Raw genomic sequence first — 20,206 nt, forward strand, 5'->3', positions numbered from 1 at the left:
ATGAAAAATGAAGAGATGGGAGTTTTGAGATGTTGTATGAAAACGTTGAGCTGGGGTATTCAAGATTTATTTTTGTGAAAAAGAATCATAAGCATAAAGGGAACTGTGTAGGTAAAGCAGATCTTTTTAGAACCTATTACCCCTCATGAACCTTTTTTCTACATTAAATTTTTAAAAATGTTATTCGAACTCACAAAATATAAACTAAAACATTTCCTCGCTCGATATTTTTCTAAAAGAGCTGACAGAACTTAAATGTGGTGAAGAATCTCCAGATAAGAAATCGTTTTTTATTTACAGTTAAAAAGTTATCCCACTTAAGTTAAAATGCTTAAGATTAGGTTAGTTCACTTCTTGAATGAATTAAAAGCAAAGAAATAACAACATTTTCTAAAACAAACGCGACGTTTGTTTACGAACAATCAATCGCACAATTTCTCTCCTTTTTATGGGATAATGTACGAATTAAGTAGCTGAATTACTAGTTAGGAACTAGACATAATAAAACATCAACATCTCATCATGGCTTTAACTGTTTGAGTGCTAGAAATTTTTCATAGCTCCGACGAAGTTTATAAAATTGATAACCTGCGAACAGGTTCTCTTTGTGCTGAATCGGACTTTTAGCCTTTCGAGTGTTCCTCTTTGTGCTGAATCGAACTTTTAGCCTTGCGAGTGTTCAGGAGCCCTGTGGCGAGCGGTTTTAGTCGGAGGGGCTTGGGGCCGGGCAAAAAAGTGCTTCGCACGTCGTAAAGCGTCCACAACAAACTGCCCAGCTTCGCACGTCGTAAAGCGTCCACAACAAACTGCCCACACAAAAAAAACTTTTCGCTCGGCCCACACACTAGCGCCTGTGTGCAGGCTATAAAATTGACGTCTTACCTTCTTTTTCCAAACCCATCCTTTGTCCTTCCATTCATCGTCTGTACGTCTTTTTATTATAAAAGTGTTAAGATGTGTCGAATTTCTTTCTTGGCTTTAGCCACGACGAAAATAATGCAAAAACTTTATCAATGCACGGTGTCGGCCGCGAGTTAGAAGAGCAAAATGCGGGAAAAATTAGACGCAGGGTTCCCGTGAGTGTAAATACAAAAACACTAGAAACTAAATAATTGTAATTTTTGATGTAACTTTCGGGGTTTTAATAAGTATGTAGCATTCTCGGATAGTGCTATAATATATTCTTGTATAATTATTTCACTGAGGTGGCGTTTTGCTAAGTTATTGCAAATTTTGCTGGCTCCACGGGCAGTCGTGCGGGCGGGCGACACCACAGGGTACCTGCGCAATGACCAAAAAAACTTAGTCGAAAAGTTATATACCATTTCTCTATACCTATGGAGCTTCGCGCGCGGCTTGCCGCCGCGCTGGCTCAGCTAATATGTCGTAAAATTTTTGTTGATTGAAATAAATGTCACGTGAATAAGAGGCCCCGCCTTTTATTCTAGGACAAATTTCTAGCCCATATCGATATTTTTTCCTAAGTCCTCCCCAGATATTATGTAACGCATGGTTATCTAGCCTTCAAAATATAGCAAATTTTGTTTAACAGCAAAGTTGCGATGACTACTTACGGCTCAATTTAAAACATCATTTGATATTATATGTTCCTATCTCTGCCACTATGTTTTGGTATTTATCAAGAAGCTATTCAGATGAAAGGGTTCACGCGATTTTGAATAAAAAGTCCATAAAGGTATAGTGGTGGCAATTGGCATATCTAAATAGTCCTGAAAAAAGTCGTCGCTATCCCACTATCGCACAACAGTCTTGACGCAGGGTCAATTCCTGTGCTAAGAATGTTGTTTTCTATTCGTTTCTCAGGGGTGGAAACTACAGGTACGCTGTAAAGATACTGTTACTGTTAGCGATAGAGTGATTTTCATTAACCCGTAAACTACACTTTAGCGTATTACAATTTATTGTGATCTGATTCTATTGTACTCTTTTGTGTTTTACTGACTATTACGCTTTGACTATCACACTTTGTTTCACGGCTTAATGAAAACCACACTACATATTCAAAACAGTATTAACAAGCGGTCCAGTGAAGTCCTTTTTATAGAGTCTTTATGTTATTATGTAAAAACGTCATTTTTAGAAAGTGTCTAAAAGATGACTTTACTGATTCTTTATAAACAGGGGGCAACTGCTTTGGTTAATGGCATCTTGGAGCCTTTCACAGATGTAGCATACAAGAATTCAAACTGGAGTGAAATTGAACTTCACATTTCAAGGTATAACCGAAATACTGTGCCAAATTTTCGTTTTTGTGCCTAGCATCCACTTTTTCGAATAAAACTTCTGGTACGATAACGGATAAGTTGATGGGTGTGGAGTTACTCACAGGAGGTGTACGTTTCAGTCCTGTCAAATCCAAAATATAGCTTTTTGATAAGATTTTTCTATTTAGGCCTGACCCATTCACCATTAAGGCGTTTTTTAACACATTTAATTGTCACGCATTGGATAGTATATCGTCCTCTCTGTTTCCCTGGATGGCTCAGCATCTCCGTGTGATAGCCCCTGACAAGCAAGTACCGTCAAGCATCCTACTATATACTTCCGAGAAAACGTTCAATTACTTTAAACAGGTAGGTTACATGGCCATATGTTAGAAAACTGTAATTCGGTTAATATGCCACCCTCGGTAAATAAAGATTATTGCATTGTATTGTAGATATCCACAGCGTTTGCTAATTCAAAGCAGGAATTTCTCGTGTAGTATTGTCCAAAAAATAGAAATAGTTAATTCTGGTAGAATAACACACAGTTGCACGGCCGTATCAGGGGGTGGGTCGCTAGGCCATGTGCAGCCCCGCCTCCCCCTAACATTTAAAAGAATTAAAAGGAAATAACAAGTAGGGGCATAACAGTACCCCAATCAACAAAAATGGTAAAAACAAGGCGTTGGCAGTTCTGAAACACAAGAATGGGCAACCTCCTTTTTATTCCATATTAATGATTTGGAGAATAATCCACTTTCAATCACTTTTTTTTAAAACTCGCTTCGTTTTTTTTTTTTTTTTTTTGGTCAGAAATTTCAGTCTTCCAGTGTCGGTTCCATGTTTCTTCAACAAGATGTGTATGAAGACACGACCCCTCCGTTGGTTGACCTGGCTTTTGATCTAGGCGTCCTGGGATTGAAAGCTTTCTCTAGCGAGTCTCGCACGGATGATGACACGACAAAGAAGATGTGGAGTTACATGAGAAATTTTTGTGAGCTTGTTAGCTACATAGGTCAAAAGAGATGGTCAGAGAATTTGGAACGCACAAGGGAAAACATCAAAGAGCGGCGAAGGTTGGCAAGACGAAGAGGTTTGCGCGCTGTAACGCACGGTATCGTTGGTGAGTCATTTTAGAGTGTAAATAACCATTGACTACGCCCAGGTAAAGCCAAAGTGGTTCTTTTTAAGAGATGCGCTGTGTTAACAAATTATTAAATGGATTCTTTACGCAGCAACGAATTTAATGTAACAAAAAGCGAAAAAAAAAAAGGGAAAAAATACTGTACATATTCAAGCGCTTCTTTATTTGACTTTTAATTGACTTCTTTTTATATGGCGCTGGTATCTCCTGTTTTATTTCGATTGTGTAGTTCCAGAAAATATCCATACCCCCCCCCCCCCCCTTTTAGGGGATTGAAAATTCCGGGGAGGTGGGGGTGGGGGATTCAAACGCCCAGGAATTTCCAGAGAAAAGGGGGGTAAAATGCCCTTTTTCCTGAACAGTTACTGTATTTATTTTTGTCCAGGGGGTTGAAAATTCCAGAGGGGTATGTATACGGAGGGGGGTATGGATATGTTCTGGAACTATACATTGTTATTCATTCTTCAGCTTCAACCGCGTTTTGGCGGTCAAACTCCGAGCTCGAGAGTGCTTACCTCTCTCCGTTTGTTGACGCATTGATAGAAGCCGTGTGCGACCCAATGCTGCTTGACCACTGCTTGCGAGAGGTGTGTATAGGGACTAACCTAGCCTCCACAGGCATCTCAAAGACCAGAAAAAGAAAAAAAAAGGATTGGTTTTCCTGTGGCAAAAAAACGGAAGTGACAAACCGGTGTGGCCAAAAAAAAAAAACCGAAGTGACAAACCGCAATTTCGCCACAGGTAACCCATTCTTTCTGTCCTTTTCATTATGAATTGCCTGCGGAGGAGGCTAGGACGAACCAAACAAGGCTGTAATAATTGCTACTCGATACACTCTTTTTGTTTTATAAGAACCTTTTCCATGTGAACTTCGAGCCTGAGTTTTCAACAAATTCTAAGAACTTTCTAAGAACATGTTGAAGCTTTGGTATAGCAGCAAAAAATGTTTTGCTAGTCCGATGCGCTCTAAAATGACGAGTCAAATTATGTTCACAATAACAACCTATTGCTAACTTTGTGTAATTCTCTTTCTAATACTTTATTGACTTTTATATTTTTTATATACACTGACATGTTAATGTCCATTCCATTTCAAGGATTCTGTATGCTTAGAAAAACAAAAACATGTTTTTCTGCTTTATTTACCACGGTTTCTTATTAGCTTAAGTAATGTTCATTTTGTTATTTCTTCAGGTATCTACTAGTCTGTATTCGGATCACAATAAACGAAACTGGGAAGATTTCCAAGTCAGTCGTGCTGTTGATTGCTCCTCTTCACTCAGCAAGCTGCTCGTAAAGTAAGTAATAACGCGCGGCCTGCAATCACCGATTTAACCGACCTAACAGGTCAGCTTCTTTATTGTATCAATGTGTGGGGTAACTGTTCTAAAACACTCTTATTACAACTTTAACTAATCCAAAAGCGCGCTGCTAGAATTATCCTGTCTGCGGACTTCTCTGCACCCCCCGTTGATCTTTTTCAAGAACTCAAATGGTTGACTATTTTTGACTTGATAAAGCTTCGGAAATTACATGTATTGTATTGTAACAAATCCGGGCCTCACTCTAAGTGGTTGTTTCACCAACAAAGGTGATATAATTTATGGCTTAACTCGTGAATGCTTGCAAACCATTTACTAGTTATTTGGGGGACTCAACCCTCATGGAATACTTTTCTAACAAATCTACCATATACATATACTTGTTACAGTCGTTATGAACTCGTTAAAGCCGCATTGTCACCAGTTTACTTCCGGTCGATTACGTAACAATCTCCGATGATTTTAAACGGAAAACGCGAAAAATATTTCAATATTTTGAAAGCATTGTGTCTATTGCAAGTTTCTTCGAGGATGTGATTGATAATTTAGAGCGGATGGCATGTTAAATATCTCGGATTCTAATAGATTCATTTGTCTTTTAACGATTGAGGTTTTCGTTGGACCTCCGGAAGTGAACTGGTGACAATGCGGCTTTAAGCCTTGGGTACCTTATTATGCAGAAGAGCCTGAATGTCTTTCCTCCCTTTTTTATAAAGGTCAAGAATGTAGAGCCATTTAAAATAATAATAATACTGGCTAAACGCATATCTTCCGTATTTTTCACTATGCACTTTGATTTACATCTTTTTTTTTTCCTTTACGTTTTTCGTTTAGGACGATAGAAGCATTCAAAAAACGTGTCCTTGGCCCGAAGACAAAGGAACTTGTAACTAAGTTCATTAACCAACCGAACAAGCCTCCCCACAGAAACGCGAGTGAGGAGTTCAGTCTCGAATTGAGATCTTATCGACCACAGGGGCACAAGTACAGTCTGGTTGAAATCCTAATGGCTGCGAAGGGCGTGATCAATACAAGAGATCCATCCGGTAGCACATATCGAGAGCTAGTGACTAGCCTAGTGACGCAGGAACCCGCCTTGAAAGATTTCGTCAAGTTCTGAGTCACGATTTCTAGATAGCGATCAGTGATGGCGGTAGTTGGGGAGGTGGGGGGGGGGGGGGATTAGTGGGGGGATGGGGTTGGGCCAAGACCCCCCACCCCACCCCACACAACCTCTTACTAATCAGCAGTATTGCTGTGTTTATCAAGGGTTGTCATGCAGATCCCTCGACTAAAAAGAAAAACTAGCCTCGTATTTAAGGTATGTAGTCTGTAGTAGACGCACTCTAGGTAGTGCGTATCTAGTTTGGTGGGTCCTTTTTGTTAGGATAAGCACATGGTTAACGTTCTGTAACCTGTAAGGGCCAGTGTATCCATAGTCCAGACCTGGGACTCTCTTTGCGCTCGACATTCTGGCTCGCGTGAAAGAGGGTCCAGTATTTAATGCATGCGCATGCGCGAAAATACACCGCATATATGCGGTGTGGCCTGGTTGCTTAGTTCAAGATGGCTGCGAAAGGGAAGAGCGAGGGTGTATTTCAGAAATAATACGCTGATTTTGGTCGTGGGTAAATACTTGATTGTCAGTCTTTTCTGAGAACAGGACAGATGATAATTAGAGTCTGGAAAATTATCAATCAAAGAGCTTTTCCGTTTTCGTTATTTTAGCGCGGGAATCGACCCTCCTTAGGCACGTTCGTTATTGCGCGCGCTCGTATTTCAACTTTGTCCGTGAAGATCGCTGATTGGTACATGTTCGCGCATGCGCATGCAATAAATACTGGACCCTCTTTCACGCGAGCCAGAATGTCGAGCGCAAAGAGAGTCCCAGGTCTGGACTAGTGTATCCAAAGCATGAATACTTTTCGATTAACATATCTAAGTATAGTCATAGTTTGATAGAAAGAAACGTTGCAGTGAAACTTAAATATCATCTCTAAGGTCGGTGAGGTTAGTTAAGTCAGAAACAGTAATGTTCAGGGTTCATATATAAGTAGTTACTTGAATGAATTATTATTGAGCTGTCATTTTCTCTATTACTATTTTGAATTTTTAGATTTTTTTATCACATTAATAACTTGCTTTTACCACAAACCCACATATCCAGTATTCAGTGGTTGTAAATAATGGAATAAAAATTCCTGCAAAAAATTTCTTAATGTTTCTGGATCGTGCCCAGCCCCCAAAATAGTATTTTTCCTCGCGAACAGCTATCAGGGAACGGGGAGATCTATAGGTAGAAATGATGGTATAACTCTAGTCAAAATCGCATGGTAATGTGATAATTTCACGTGTCCTCAGTAATATAGTAACATATTTATATACCTGAGCACTATTCGAGAATGCTTATAGACTGTCTTAGCCCCTCCGTTGGCGAACGTCAGTAAAAATACGAAGAAAATCGGCCCTAGCCTATGTACAGCGCTAACTACCCTGACAACAGGCATTGTTGCTAGGTTAGTTAGCGGTTGTACACAGGCTAAATAGGACCGTGACGCGCGCGGTTCCAGCTCACCACAGGTATGTTTTCGCATAAGTTAATCGCTCTGATCGCCACACGGGGAGAACCACCGAAAGAAGGGGGTCCCCACCCCTGTGGCGTGACAAACCTATGGCCTGTGGTGACCTGGGACCGGCGCGCGCAACACGCGTATTCTCATTTTTACTGACGCTCGCCAAAGGAGGGGCTGCAAGTAGTCTAGAATGCTAAAATATTTGTTAAACCCCGCCAGTTAAATTCAAATCTACAGTAGTTTCATTTTCGCGTTGTTCACTTTGTTAGACCGCTACTGGAATACACTTTGCGGACCTGCCCCATTATTCGGTGTACAAAGAATGCAGTTAGCACCCCCCCCCCTCCCCCCGTCTTCCAAACCCCTCCCTCATGTTTGTGTTCCTTGTCTCGCCAATATGCGGGAAAAAAGAAAATTTCATTTGCGTCCAATTATATTTTGGAACTTTTCAACTTGGCCTTACTTGCCTTCAAATAGCCTACGTACGTGTTACACCGAGAGCAGATCGGTCTTGATACCCGTCCTAGTGTTTTTCTCTTTCGTCGGCAGCCATGGAAACCCTGAATTGTAGTATCATTAACCAATGTCTAGGTGGTGAGTTTAATGAAGAATCTTTCAGCTGTCACATTAATGGGTAATCAAAGAATCATTAAAAGTATTTGACATCTGCTAGAACCAAACTGAAAAGACTCAAGAGAGATGCTGGAGGGGAAATATCTGCGGTATTTTACCTTTTATACTGCGGTTTTTAATATTCTGCGAACTTCCGTCAACAATTCCCAACTGCTCAATGGAATTACATTAAATACTTTTTGATTGGCCAGCGCGGAGAGGTGGTATTAGGGGAAGCCATTTCATTGCTGGCAAATAAAAATGCTCAAGGAGTTTGAATGAAGGAAACTAGAATGCAATTAATCGTCCCGAGAGCTCACAACATAATTGATGGTATAATGCTTTCTCTGAAATAAGTGTGCAAAAGAGACAAATGTCCTGCTTAAAAAATAACTTTTTAAGATTAATGATTTTTTTTTAATGACACGTCCCTAAATCAAGCTCAATCAAATCCAATATTTTTGTTTACTGGGTGGCCGTGGAGACAAAAAGGGACTGGGGAGATTAGAAATCAAAGGAACACCCAAAAGGAAGGCCAGAAAACAGTGTTGGGTTCTCTGTCCTCTGAGGGAGCGCACATAGCGCTTTGTTTCGAAGCCACGGACAAAGGGCACCGCTCAAAACAATTCTCTCAACACTATATTAAAACCGTCAAGGTGAGTTCCCTGACTGATATTAGGCAAATCTTCTCTCCTGTTCAATTTTTTGAACACCTGTCTACGCCTGTAGTGTGTTATTGGCTACACGTTACGATAACATTAAAGATACGTTTGCTATTTCTAAGCTTTTATGTTATACTCAGATTTGATCTTATGGATATTGGGTATTGTCAGTGCCTGCTTGATTTGACAGGGTCAACATCGTCTTATCTACCTGAGAGGATTTCAACACATTTTAATTCTTCGACTGATAAAGATGAATTGCTCAAGAATCGAAATTGGATAATGAATTGATGTTGAATGATCATTTGCTGAGTAGTGGATTACCCCATTAGAATCCCCTTGAAAACATCTCATTCAATCAAATATTCAAGGAGTGAGGTAAATGGATTAGAAGACTGATAAAGATTGTGCTACCTCATTAATTAACAGAGGCTACGAATATTCAAGAGGGAGATCCTCCAGGCAATCCAAATCCTATGCGCTGTGAGAAGTTTACAGCTGGCGAAACTTTATTTGGTTGAGAAAGACAAGATGTGGAAATCCTTAAAAAATCCAAGAAAAAACAGATTGTTCGTAAAATAAGAAGGGAAAAAGCATTGTTTCATGCTGATTCTGTTCTAATGCGTCACATTGCATGTCTGAAGTTTACGGCTGAATCCCTTCGTTCGTCATTGAAAACTTCAAGCTGTGGCTACACGATTACGGATCCAGAAAAAAACAAGTGATTAACAGTCAAACAAGTTTAAAAAATGTGTATATGTGGACAGATTACATCTTTAAGGTGAGAGGACGCATTCGAAGTTAGACGGATACAAAATTATAGTACTTGAAACTACAAACTGTGGCTAGACGCGGTGCGTGGGGCTTTTTAGCAAAACACCCGTATGAATACTGCAGATTTTCTTATAACACAAGGCACATCATTGAGAGTAGAGATGCCAAGAATTAATGTAAGGAACAACCAAGGAACAACTGCGCAAGCGCTATAAATGTGGCATTTCTCACCGTAATTGGAGTCACAGCCCTTATCGCCAATATCATACTAGCAGTCGCATCGCATTCCATCTGGGCTCAAAACAAATCAGCAGACAAAATCTTAATTTTTAATCTGATGATGTCTTGTTTGGTCATGTTGGTTGGTCTCTTTCTTCATATAATCGCAATCATTAACATGGATTTATTCCTTGCCTGTGACAGTACTGTCTACAAATTTAGAAATGCAACGTATATCAGTGCGATCCTCGCTTCCTTAGCAACGCTAGTAGCCATTGGTTATGATCGCTTTGAAGCTTTAACGAAGTTTCCAGGGCAACGAAAACTGACAGTGAGGCGGTCTTGGGCCCTTGCTATTCTGACATGGGGCGTGTCGACAGCTGTGGCAGTGATACTTTACATACATATATACTTTACCTTTGGAACTTAAGTGCGACAAAAAATGCGTCAAACCCGATCTAACCCTCGCTATTTCAAGCAATCATACAAATGCACATTTACTCGGAAGGGTCCTTATGGTATCTGCTTACATCTTTATTTGTTGCGTGTTGACTGTCACGAGTTTACTTAGAGCGACTTGGGCGATACGTAGACATCACCAGCAAATAGAGGCGATGTATGGTGTGATGCGGGCTCGAAAAGAGGTCGACTTCACCAAAGTATGCGCTGCCATCATGGTAACTTACATCCTTATGTGGTCGCCCTCCGCACTGAGTCAAGTTGTGCGGTCCTCAAGACCGAGTCTGAGAACACTATGTGCTAATTATTGGTTGACGTCATTGGCTTTCAGCAGCGCGTTACTTGTGCCGGTTATTTATATCACACTTGATAAGCGCTTGTGGAAAGGTTTAACCAGACGCAAGCGACGTTGTAGAGATGAGCAGCAAAGAGATCACTCTCGCAGCCTCAACCAGTCAAGTGTCACCATGTTCAGTCATGTTACACATAGTAGTACGACCACACCGTTTTAAGTAATGCTCCGGGTAAGAGGCAACCCAACGGCAAATGCACGCTGGCATGTCAAAAATGCCAAAAAGGCCAATAAAACACAACATGATTCATAATATTTTTTAATATTTTGGTTATAGGGTTAATTACTATGTCTGATCCAGCTTTTCAGGTACATTTTATGTGGGGAACCTTGTAAATATAAGACAACTAACAGCTGTTGTTCTGGCTTGTTCTGATTGGTTCACCCCAAAAATCACCATTAAGGTATATAACAAAGGACATGAGCAATTTCTTCAAAATCTTACTATCTTCTATGTGTCCTGCATGCATGTTTGGTATAAAAAAGATCCTATGTGGGAAAGCTATAATTAAGCTTTTTGCCGCAGAACTATGGGACTTTGTCTAGTTTTCACACGGAGCATTACTTAATACATTAAAATCCGTAGGCGAATCGTAAAGTATGCGGTACGAGGTCTAATTTTAAATTCAGTTAACCATACTTAGTAGAGTTAACTATGAGTTAACAGCAGGCGTTTCAAGTTGATCTTTTTTTGCAGTAGTCCGGCGGATATGTGCAGATTTTACCTTGAATTGCGCACTTTTTGCTAAAGTTATCAATTTTAGCATAGTGATAGTTTTTAATACCCCAGTTTGAAGAACATCTGTGGCTTAGCACATGATTTAGGACATATTTGTTTTCTTCAGCTCGATCTATTCGTACGTCGGGCATCGGCAAACTTGTGGTTACGATAGTGGAGGGTGTGGATCTCAAGTCATCGGACCCGAGTGGTAAGATCTTATTGCAGAAATCTTAAATGCAGTAAAAGTAAGCAGGGTTTTAGTTTTTTTCTAGTCAGATGAAAGGCGAATGATTTGACTTCAAAAACAACAAGAAAGTCACAGAATTCGACTCGCTTAAATCATTTTTTAGAGAAAAATTCACCCCCTGACCTTCAACGAATTTCAAGGGTTTAAATAACGACCATAATAATAGAAACGTTCTCTATAAAATTCTTAATTCTCTAAAAAGAGGGCTAAACGCTCGAAAAAAAGGCTAAACGCTCGAAACGTCAAAGAAACCACGCTGTTTTCACATAGGCGTAAAACATACATTTTCAACGTTGTGATTTAGGCCTAGTTCAAACATCGTATTATCAATTAGCCATATTCAATGCAAGAAATGCATGCAAACGAATCGAGTCGATTGTCTTATCTTTATTTGCATGCATTTGCATTGAAAACACCTCATGGATAATACGACATTTGAACTTAGCCTGATTATATGATTTCACCACGCCCACGCAGTCTATCTAGTTATTCTACAGCTTGCCTGTAGTTGTTCTTGTCATAACATGTGCACTGAGTGAGCATGTTTCCAGGTATGAGCGACCCGTACTGTGAAGTAAGCATGGGGAGCCAGGAGCACAAGACGCGCGTCTGCCCTCAGACTCTCAACCCGAAATGGAACTCGACCATGACCTTTACAGTCAAGGACATGGAGCAAGATGTGCTTTGTATCACAGTGTTCGACAGGGACTTCTTCTCACCAAACGGTAAGGACACTAAATTAGCCATTACGGCAGTTGATCATATCCATGCCTGCTACTCTTTCTCGGGCTATTAGTGCTGTAAGAGTGCCTTGTATAACTGGGTTCGACAGGGACTTATCGCTAAACGGTAAGGACACTAGACTCCCTGTCACACGTAGACTTTTCGGTTGCAACTTGTCTCGCAAAAAAAAAATGTTGCAGGTCGCACGCGCCCTGTCACACGTGATGTTTTTCCTGCGATTTGAAGCAATTTGTTGCAGAAAGTAGAAGAGCGTTCTACTTTTCATGCGACTTTGAGAAATGCAAAACAAGTTGCAAAAGGTTGTGTAACACGCAAAAAAAAAATTTGCGCGTTCTCGCAAGAGAAAAAAAACGTACGGCCTTAAAGCAGCCATTACGGCAATTGATCATATCCATACCTGCTACCCGTTCCCGAGCTATTTAGTACTGTACATGCTCTGTCTCACTGGGTTCGACAGGGGTCTACTTTATAGTTTAATTATTGCAAACTATACCAAACTTTTTCATAAGGGTTGTACTATTACACCTATGGAAGCAGCCCGGCTGTAACATAAACCAGCTCAAAAATGGTCCACCTTAAAAGAGTAGAGTTAAGTATAGAGTTAAAACAAGGACATATTTTTCTAAAAAGAAGACCACATAGAGCTACATTTATCCTCTTTTATCTTTTTTTTCACAGACATTTGATTGTTTTCTAACCACTGTTTTATTTTTCCAGATTTCTTGGGTCGTACGGAAGTCAGTCTTACAAGTCTGTTAAAGAAAGGCAAGGGACTGTGGCACGAAAGGCTACTTCTACACGAGGTCACTACGGGCGAAGTGCTGGTTAAACTGGAGCTACATTGACTCACAGGGGACAAGTGACTTGTGGGAGAGGTCATAGTAACATAGGAGCTACAATGGCAAGTTACGTGCAGGGGGGATTTTAGTCAAATTGGAGCTACAATGACAAGTTACGCGCAGGGTAGGTCTTAGTCAAGTTAGAGCTGCCGTGACAAGTGACTTACAGGGGAGGTCTTAGTCACATTGGAGCTACAATTGGAGCTGTCGTGACAAGTGACTGTGATAGTGCCTCCCCGAGGAGGTCTTAGCCTCAAAGGAGAGGTCTAAGTCATATTGGAGCTACCATGACAAGTGACTCACAGGGGAGGTCTTAGTCATTTTACAGCTTGTGTGACAAGGTGGCTTACAGCTCGCCTTAGTCATCTTTGAGTACTGGTAACATGGCAACCCACAGGGATGTCCTGTTTTGTCTATACTATCTTGAGGAAGGCCTCAGAAGAACCATTATTAAGAACCTACAAATGGATAGCTTAACACTATTCACACACTCACAGCCCTAGTGATAGATAGACCAGGCGGGAACCACAGAGACCCTAACAGTAGACAATAAGGACTTTATACAATGATAGCCTCTACAACATTGAACTGGGAATTTGGTGAGGAAAAAGCTGGTAGTCTAGTAGACCAGGAATTTCTTGCTTTAGAGCTCCATGCCATCTTTTCAGTGCAAACAGTAAAACCATGAAGAACTGAAATATCTGTGGCATGTTTTTTGACTTCTGACGAATCAGACACAAGAATTCAAACACTGTGAATTATTAGAGACATTTAGCATCGCGTTTTCAGTTTTTTATTGCGAATTGCCGTTACCGGTTTGCTGTTTGACGTACTGGCGAAATCGTAGTGTAGCACATTTGGCGGGAAAAAGTGCAAAACATATGATCGACTTCAACCAAGCCAAAAAGATTAGTAATAGTAAAGAGTCAAATGATAAAGAACACTAATTCATGGTTTCTAACATGAGCTAATAAAAAAATTAAGGGGAAAACTGCCGAGGTAAATCACTTACCGCTAGACGGTGCTCCTGAGGTCAAAGCGCGAAACGCAGACTGCAAACTTGACGCAAGGCCTTGTCACGTGTCACCCAGAGGTTTGACGTTTCCGAGAAAAAAACGCAGTGCTAAATGTCTCTATTGAGACATCTTTTAATGTGTGAAGAAACATTCTACACATATTTGCAGTGTTCACGGTTTTACTGATTGTGCTAGGTGACAACCTATCCTTTGTTTTTAACTCTCAACTGTGAAGGACATACCCTGTGTACCAGAGTCTCCAGACTTCTATCGCCCAGTGACGCTCAGCCAAAATGCTGAGACAAGCGCGGGTAGGAGAGAGAAGTCTGGAGGCTCTGGTACCCAGGGTATGAAGGTCCCACCATCAAAGCAGTATTAAGAAAAGCCCTACTATGGCATTACTTTTTTCCATCTAAATAAAACTATAGCAACACAATATTCGAGACATTTTTAGTCTTGTATGTTTGAACTCTGAGTCAAACTATTTATTTGTGATTTGTATCAATGCATCATTTTTTGCAAACATGTTTATTCCTGAACAAAAGTAGAAAACAATAAAATGAACAAGTAAAACGGTTTATAATAGAAAAGGTATTTGTTAATTACATACAAAATGAATGTACACACAGAGATTAACATAAATGAACAAATTGAAGAAATTTGTTAAATAAAACACAATTGTACATACAAAGTTTTGAGAATAGATTACCATGATTATCATCAATTTATCAGCCATTCATTTTTCTTAAAACAACAGACCATTCCAGCTACAGTATAAGCTTGCATGCGCGTTTTTATAGTAACCTACCTCAACTACCAGAATGCAGCATGCAAATTTTTAAGCTTGAACCAAACAAAGCGTGTGCTGCATGACGGTAGATGAGGTAGGTTGAGTGCCTTTGCATGCTTATACCTGGAGTGGCCTATTGGCACGGCGAGCAACTTGAAGTATTATTATTTGAATTTTATTTTAAGGAAACGAAATTGATCTTGAGGACTTCAAAACACTAAAAGGCCCACAGTAAATGGCTCTTCTGTTGTGTAACCCTGCCACTTAAAAAATAAAGTGGCGAAAATAAATAAAACTCAAATTTTAAGTAATGGGGGAATGGAAAAAAATTGTCAATCAATGGCTGTTGTTTTTAGGGGGAAGGGGGCAAGCAAGGGGTACAATTTTCTATAAGAAAAATATCTGAATAATTTTTTTAACCACTACCAGTTTAAGTACATTTTCTTTCCCCACTTTGTTTCCATTTGGTTATGTATTGACTGCAGCACTGATTTGAAACTATAAAAATCTTTCCACGATCAATTTATTTAATATAAGAAACAGTTTCTTTGGCCTTGAATGGTTCTTACTTTGAGGGTGCTTATTCTAGGCTACAGGTTTTTATACTGTACTAGGTGTAAGGTTTTAACTGTACCCAACTTTTTTTCTCGGCATGAGCTAATTTCTGTGCTCTGTGAAATACATGTCTTTTCTCAAGTGATAATTTTCCTGTCCAGGAAGCCCCTCTTCTCCTTAACTTCCACACCAATCTTAAATTTCCTAAACTTGTACTTATTCCACTTGCTATGAGGGCTTTCTAGCTCAGGTATATTCAGCTCTTGAAGGAGTTGAAGGTAACCTGGAAAATCCTTGTTTTTTAGATGCTTCAGCTTTTTCTTACGCTGGTCTGTCAGCCAGTGTAGAAACACTTTGTTGTGTTTATCCTACAAGAAAGGTAAAACAATCACAACTGATGGAATCCAACCCACCAGCTGACCATTCTTCTGTTACTAGTTCAAAGAAAAGTCTTCTTTCTAGTGCAGGGACAAAATTTTGCAACCCAAATATACAGTACATACAACGCTTACTAAACCCCAAAGAGGCAAAGTTTTTAAACCCTAAAAAAATACAGGCAAAAAAATTAGAACACTTAAAAGATATCAAACCTGCTTCCAGGTCATGCCAATATCAGAGCAGCCCTCCCCTCCCCCCCTGGGATATCAATACTTACTTTTGGTCTTTCTTTCATGTGTCTTTCAAGTGTGTTGATCTTCAAAGTCAGTTCAGCAACTAAAAGAAAGTTTACACAGAAATAAAAAAACAACTTAACAAAAATGCTGCAAGAAACAAACATTTATGCCTCAATACCTCCCAACCTTTTAGAATGCCCCTAAGAGCCTTAAAACACGAGTAACATTAAATTGACACAATTTAAGCTGTAAAGGACAGAAAGACTGGAGTTTACTCTTCCTCAAAGCAAAAAAAAAAAAAAAAAATTGATCATTACTAGTCTCCTTTCCCCCCACCAAGCTTGGTTTGTGGCAGAGACCTGCATGACTCCAACACAATCGGCTGCATAGGAGACTAGTCATTTACCAGATCTTTGTGAGTAGCCTTCATAGTTGTATTTCACTTCTTGTTCTTCAACTTTTCTCTTCTCAAACTGTAAAATAAAAATTGGAAAATTGGAACTTGCATCATAAGGTTTGGCCTGGATTTGATTATGTGACTGAAAGCTTAAAGTGAGGAATAACGTAAGATAAAGATTGGGATGCAAGGGTTTTTTGCCATTTTTGTTTGATGTGGAATTGTGCTAAAAAATGTGTATGTGGGATCAAATCCTCATCAAAACATTTATGTTCCATACCCTGTTCGCATTCTCAAGACTGAAGATTCTCTTCACATTCTCTGGTGCCCTGAGTACAGAATAAAGAATGAGAGTCAGATAACTTGCATGAGCCAGCCAGACATATTGCAAGTGCATGTGACTTTGTTCTCGAATGAGAGTCAGATGACTTGAATGAGCCAGCCAGACATATTGCAAGCATAAGTGACTTTGTTCTCGAATGCCTTTTTAAAAGTGTGAGTCTCAATTTCCATGTGTTGAGTTTTTAAATAGGGCTTAAACTAGTGAGTGGAGGTGATGATACTTGGTGCCAGTACGGTATCTTTAATTCTAGGATGGAATGAAATTCACCTTGATTCGAGTGCATTATTCACTACTATGATGAATATCTGAGTTGCATAGGATTTGTAGCCATTAAAACCACGCAACAGGCAAGCCAACAGACTTTTATATGAGCTACATACTTTTTCCCCTTTGGTTTGCAAATTTTAGGAAGTGCAACTGCAACTTGACATACTTACGCTTCAAGCTCTTTGATATTCTCATAACCACAAATCCACTTTCTTCCCATGGAAGAGTCTGTTGTTGTTAGGTCATCTATGAAAAGCAATAAACAATTACAAACAAAATTCATAGCGTGTTTAGCCACAGTTGTCCCCAAGCTGCAGTGGATGTGTTTTGTGTCTGTAAAACCTACGATGAGTAATTGCTTGTTAACATTCAATTGAGTAATTTGAAGAAGTTCAAGGGGTTACCTACCCAAGTTACCTACCCATTGCATAGTCACTATTTGAGAAGATTGTTAAACATCTCAAATAATAGAAAAAAGCTGAGAACTTGACCCAAAGTGTTTACTAATTGAAAAACTAGAAATATTCTTTATTTCTCAGGCATCCATTGCAAGATACAGTAGTGACAAAAAATCCATTCTTTGACTCAAAAGATGTGATGACAGAAAATCGAGTAAATTGTGACGATAACTGCCATGCAGCTCCCAACAAGTGTGACACATGAGTTTTGTATTTGTCACAGAGAAGAAACTACATTTTCAACAATTATGGTCTGTTTTATTAAAATAAGCATAATTTTTGCATTGTTTTCACAAATCTGCTGTCTGATAATAGGTAGTAATAGCATCCGATAATAGGTAAAAAAAACACTATTTGTCATTTAGGTTGTAGTACAAACCTAGGGTGTCCAATAACAAGTATAACGACCATTCATGAGTAAGAAAAGTTTTTTCATAAACTTGTTTGAATTCTGAGATGGTAATAACACAAAATATTTAAAAAGAGTAGGAAAACCATGTAAAGCAGAGGATTTTATTTGAAAAAAACAAACTATCATTATGTTTATCATTTTAAGTTTTAAAAAGAGAACATACTTATGGGAATGCCATTGAAGCAGCAAATGTGCCAAAAAAAACCCACAACCTAAAAAAGTCTGCTATATTTTGCAGGTTTGTTTTCGTGAAGCTGAACAATTAGTAGTATTAGTTTAGATACTAAGATTACAGGAAAATTTGTAGCCACACAATGATCTTCATCAACAACTAAAAAGACATGAAGAAGGGGACTAGTATATAATAATAATAATTTAACAATAATTATTAATTTATAAAGCGCTTAAAACTATGTTAATACATTCTAAAGCGCATATTTAAAAGCATGCACATATATTTTCTTATGTGTTTTGATTGACATCTCGATCTACGTCACAAATGACCCTGGCCTTCTCTTTCACAGTTTTTTTTCCGAAGGCTCACCAAAATATGTAACTCAATATCGCAGGTTCTATTAACCCACACTAACACATAGCCTCCTCCACAGGCATCTCTTCTAACGGTAAGAAAAAGCGTTCTTTTTTCGATGCGGTATTCCTGTGGCGAATAGAGGAGAAAAATAACGCAGGGGGATAGGGGGGGGGGAAAAAAGTAAGAAGAAAGAGAAAGATGCCTACCATATATTGACACACTGGATGACATCTGCGCATGTGGCACTGCGCATAACGTTTTCTACCATCTATGGGAGGGTAATTAGGAATTTGTAAAGAATATGATACTAACCGGGAGGAAGAGTAGAAATTCATCCACATGTGGATCGTTTTATTGAGTCTCTCACTGAGACGAAGCAATTCGAAAACCTAAAGAATTCATGGCCACATCCAAACTTATTTGAATTTCCATTGTATTTATTGCGCTGTTCTATAGTAATCAAGGTGCGAAGTCCTGTATTCTATAGTTGGTCCGAAATTCGGGTTTATGCTTCTGTGCTTAGAACGCTAAAGACCTAAGATGGCGAAGCCTCAATTGAAGTGAAAACCGAGACGGCGAAGTCTCAATTAAAGTGAAAACTCTAAACCAAGCTGAAAGCATCCAAGTCAATAAAGACAACAGAACAGTGCTGATCGAGCTTGATCACGTTGCCGCCGGTGAAGGCAAACATTCAGCATCGAATTCACTTTTTAGAATCTATGGTTCCTTTCTTTTCAATAACTTCCTGTAAACCTTGTTGTATCCCATACTAGCAAATGTCAAATGGCTTTTGACATATCTAGGAATGAGTTCGCTTTGAAGTAGAAGCTTCGCGTTCGCTTGCCATGTTTTTTTTCGCAATTAACAAGGATTTTTTTGTCACGACATTAGTTACCTGTGTCACCCCCGGTCAGGTAGGCAACGTGTCGTGTCCACTGAGGCGACACGCAATGTACCAACCGTTCGATATATGGCAGGCAACTCTTTTATCCCCTCCTCCCTCCCCTCGGTACCAGTATCCCGCGTCCTAAAAACGCAAACACAGGTATCCCAAATCTGAATAAAGGCCATTACAGAGTATAGTAGAGCTGCCTGAGAAGGAGGCTAACTAACACACATCTTTTGGAAATCATTAAGGGGAAAATGTTCAGGATAATTGAAAACAGAATTCTCTGTATTCTCCCGCATTGGCATTCTTGTTTTTTTTTTACACATATTTACTGTATTTCACAAGATTTTTGTCCAAGTTGGGTCGACAGCTATGACATTTATAAACACCAGGCCCTACCAATCGATAAAAATTGATCATTGGAAACTAATCGAATTAATCAATATCAATCTATATTAATCAGTTGATTATTACTGATTGATATTGGAAATCAATATATCAATATATATAAATATCAATATTTTTTTATAAAAATCGATAATAATCAATACTCACACAGTTTCACGTTATTGAAACTGTGTGAGTATCGATTTGTATTGATTTCCGATATTTATCGATTGATTGATTTTGATTTTTTATCGATTACTATTGATTATTATTGATTATCGGAATTATCGATTGGTAGGACCGTGATAGAAGGTTAGGTGGAAAAGAATACGACATATATTTACCTTGTGGTTTCACAGCAGAAAAAGCTCGAATTTGAGCTACGTTCACGAAACTATATCGCAGTAAAGTTCGACTTGCAAGTGAAAGCCTTATCATAGTGTTTTCTAGTCCAACCTTCTAACATAACTTCTCTAAAGCCCTTGCTTTCACATGGGAGCCGCCATCTTGGAAACAAATAGCGTCCAGCTATCGCAGGCTCACCACAGGTGGCCCGACAAACAATTTTAATTGAATTAAAAATTAAATTAAAATTAAAATTAGAATTAAAATTCACCCAGACTTCCCACAGCCCGCGCGTCGCAAAGAGTTGT

The 20,206-nt window shown here is 39.3% G+C and overlaps 2 protein-coding genes across 7 annotated transcripts in view; one reads left to right on the top strand and one right to left on the bottom strand.

Moving 5' to 3' along the window:
• LOC5516654 overlaps positions 1 to 20,206 on the top strand; it is a 192,681-nt gene that overhangs the window by 154,757 nt on the left and 17,718 nt on the right. For 2 of the 4 annotated variants that reach the window (XM_048721472.1, XM_048721474.1), the window contains 3 exons: positions 2,143 to 2,237; positions 2,508 to 2,594; positions 3,039 to 3,190. In XM_048721472.1, the coding sequence (XP_048577429.1) occupies positions 2,143 to 2,237; positions 2,508 to 2,520 (108 nt within the window). In that variant the 3' untranslated portion in view covers positions 2,521 to 2,594; positions 3,039 to 3,190. Of the gene's footprint in view, positions 1 to 2,142; positions 2,238 to 2,473; positions 2,595 to 3,038; positions 3,349 to 3,837; positions 3,957 to 4,563; positions 4,668 to 5,525; positions 7,510 to 20,206 lie in introns of those variants that run through there. The other 2 variants (XM_048721470.1, XM_048721471.1) reach the window with 2 other exon arrangements.
• Positions 14,357 to 20,098, bottom strand: LOC5516670 (30S ribosomal protein S15). 3 transcript variants are annotated; one of them, XM_048721490.1, is made up of 7 exons: positions 19,898 to 20,033; positions 19,173 to 19,304; positions 17,046 to 17,121; positions 16,546 to 16,594; positions 16,275 to 16,341; positions 15,910 to 15,968; positions 14,357 to 15,622 (listed from the first exon to the last, which is right to left on the bottom strand). In XM_048721490.1, the coding sequence occupies exons 3-7, from the start codon at positions 17,093 to 17,095 to the stop codon at positions 15,392 to 15,394; spliced, it is 456 nt and encodes a 151-aa protein (XP_048577447.1). In that variant the 5' UTR covers positions 17,096 to 17,121; positions 19,173 to 19,304; positions 19,898 to 20,033; the 3' UTR covers positions 14,357 to 15,391. The 3 variants fall into 3 exon arrangements, with proteins under 3 accessions (XP_048577447.1, XP_048577445.1, XP_048577446.1); XM_048721488.1 differs by lacking the exon at positions 19,173 to 19,304 and having other exon boundaries at positions 19,898 to 20,098; XM_048721489.1 differs by lacking the exons at positions 19,173 to 19,304; positions 19,898 to 20,033 and adding an exon at positions 18,484 to 18,523.

Source organism: Nematostella vectensis, chromosome 14 (assembly GCF_932526225.1).
Source record: "Nematostella vectensis chromosome 14, jaNemVect1.1, whole genome shotgun sequence".
Lineage (NCBI taxonomy): Eukaryota > Metazoa > Cnidaria > Anthozoa > Actiniaria > Edwardsiidae > Nematostella > Nematostella vectensis.

Coding starts and splice junctions, on each gene's coding strand:
- LOC5516670 (XM_048721488.1), bottom strand. CDS start 19,991: ATGATAAGGCTTTCACTTGCAAGTCGAACTTTACTGCGATATAGTTTC. Junction 17,122..19,897: donor TTCTGCTGTGAAACCACAAG/GTAAATATATGT, acceptor TGCTTTTCATAG/ATGACCTAACAACAACAGAC. Junction 15,623..15,909: donor ACATGAAAGAAAGACCAAAA/GTAAGTATTGAT, acceptor CCTTTCTTGTAG/GATAAACACAACAAAGTGTT.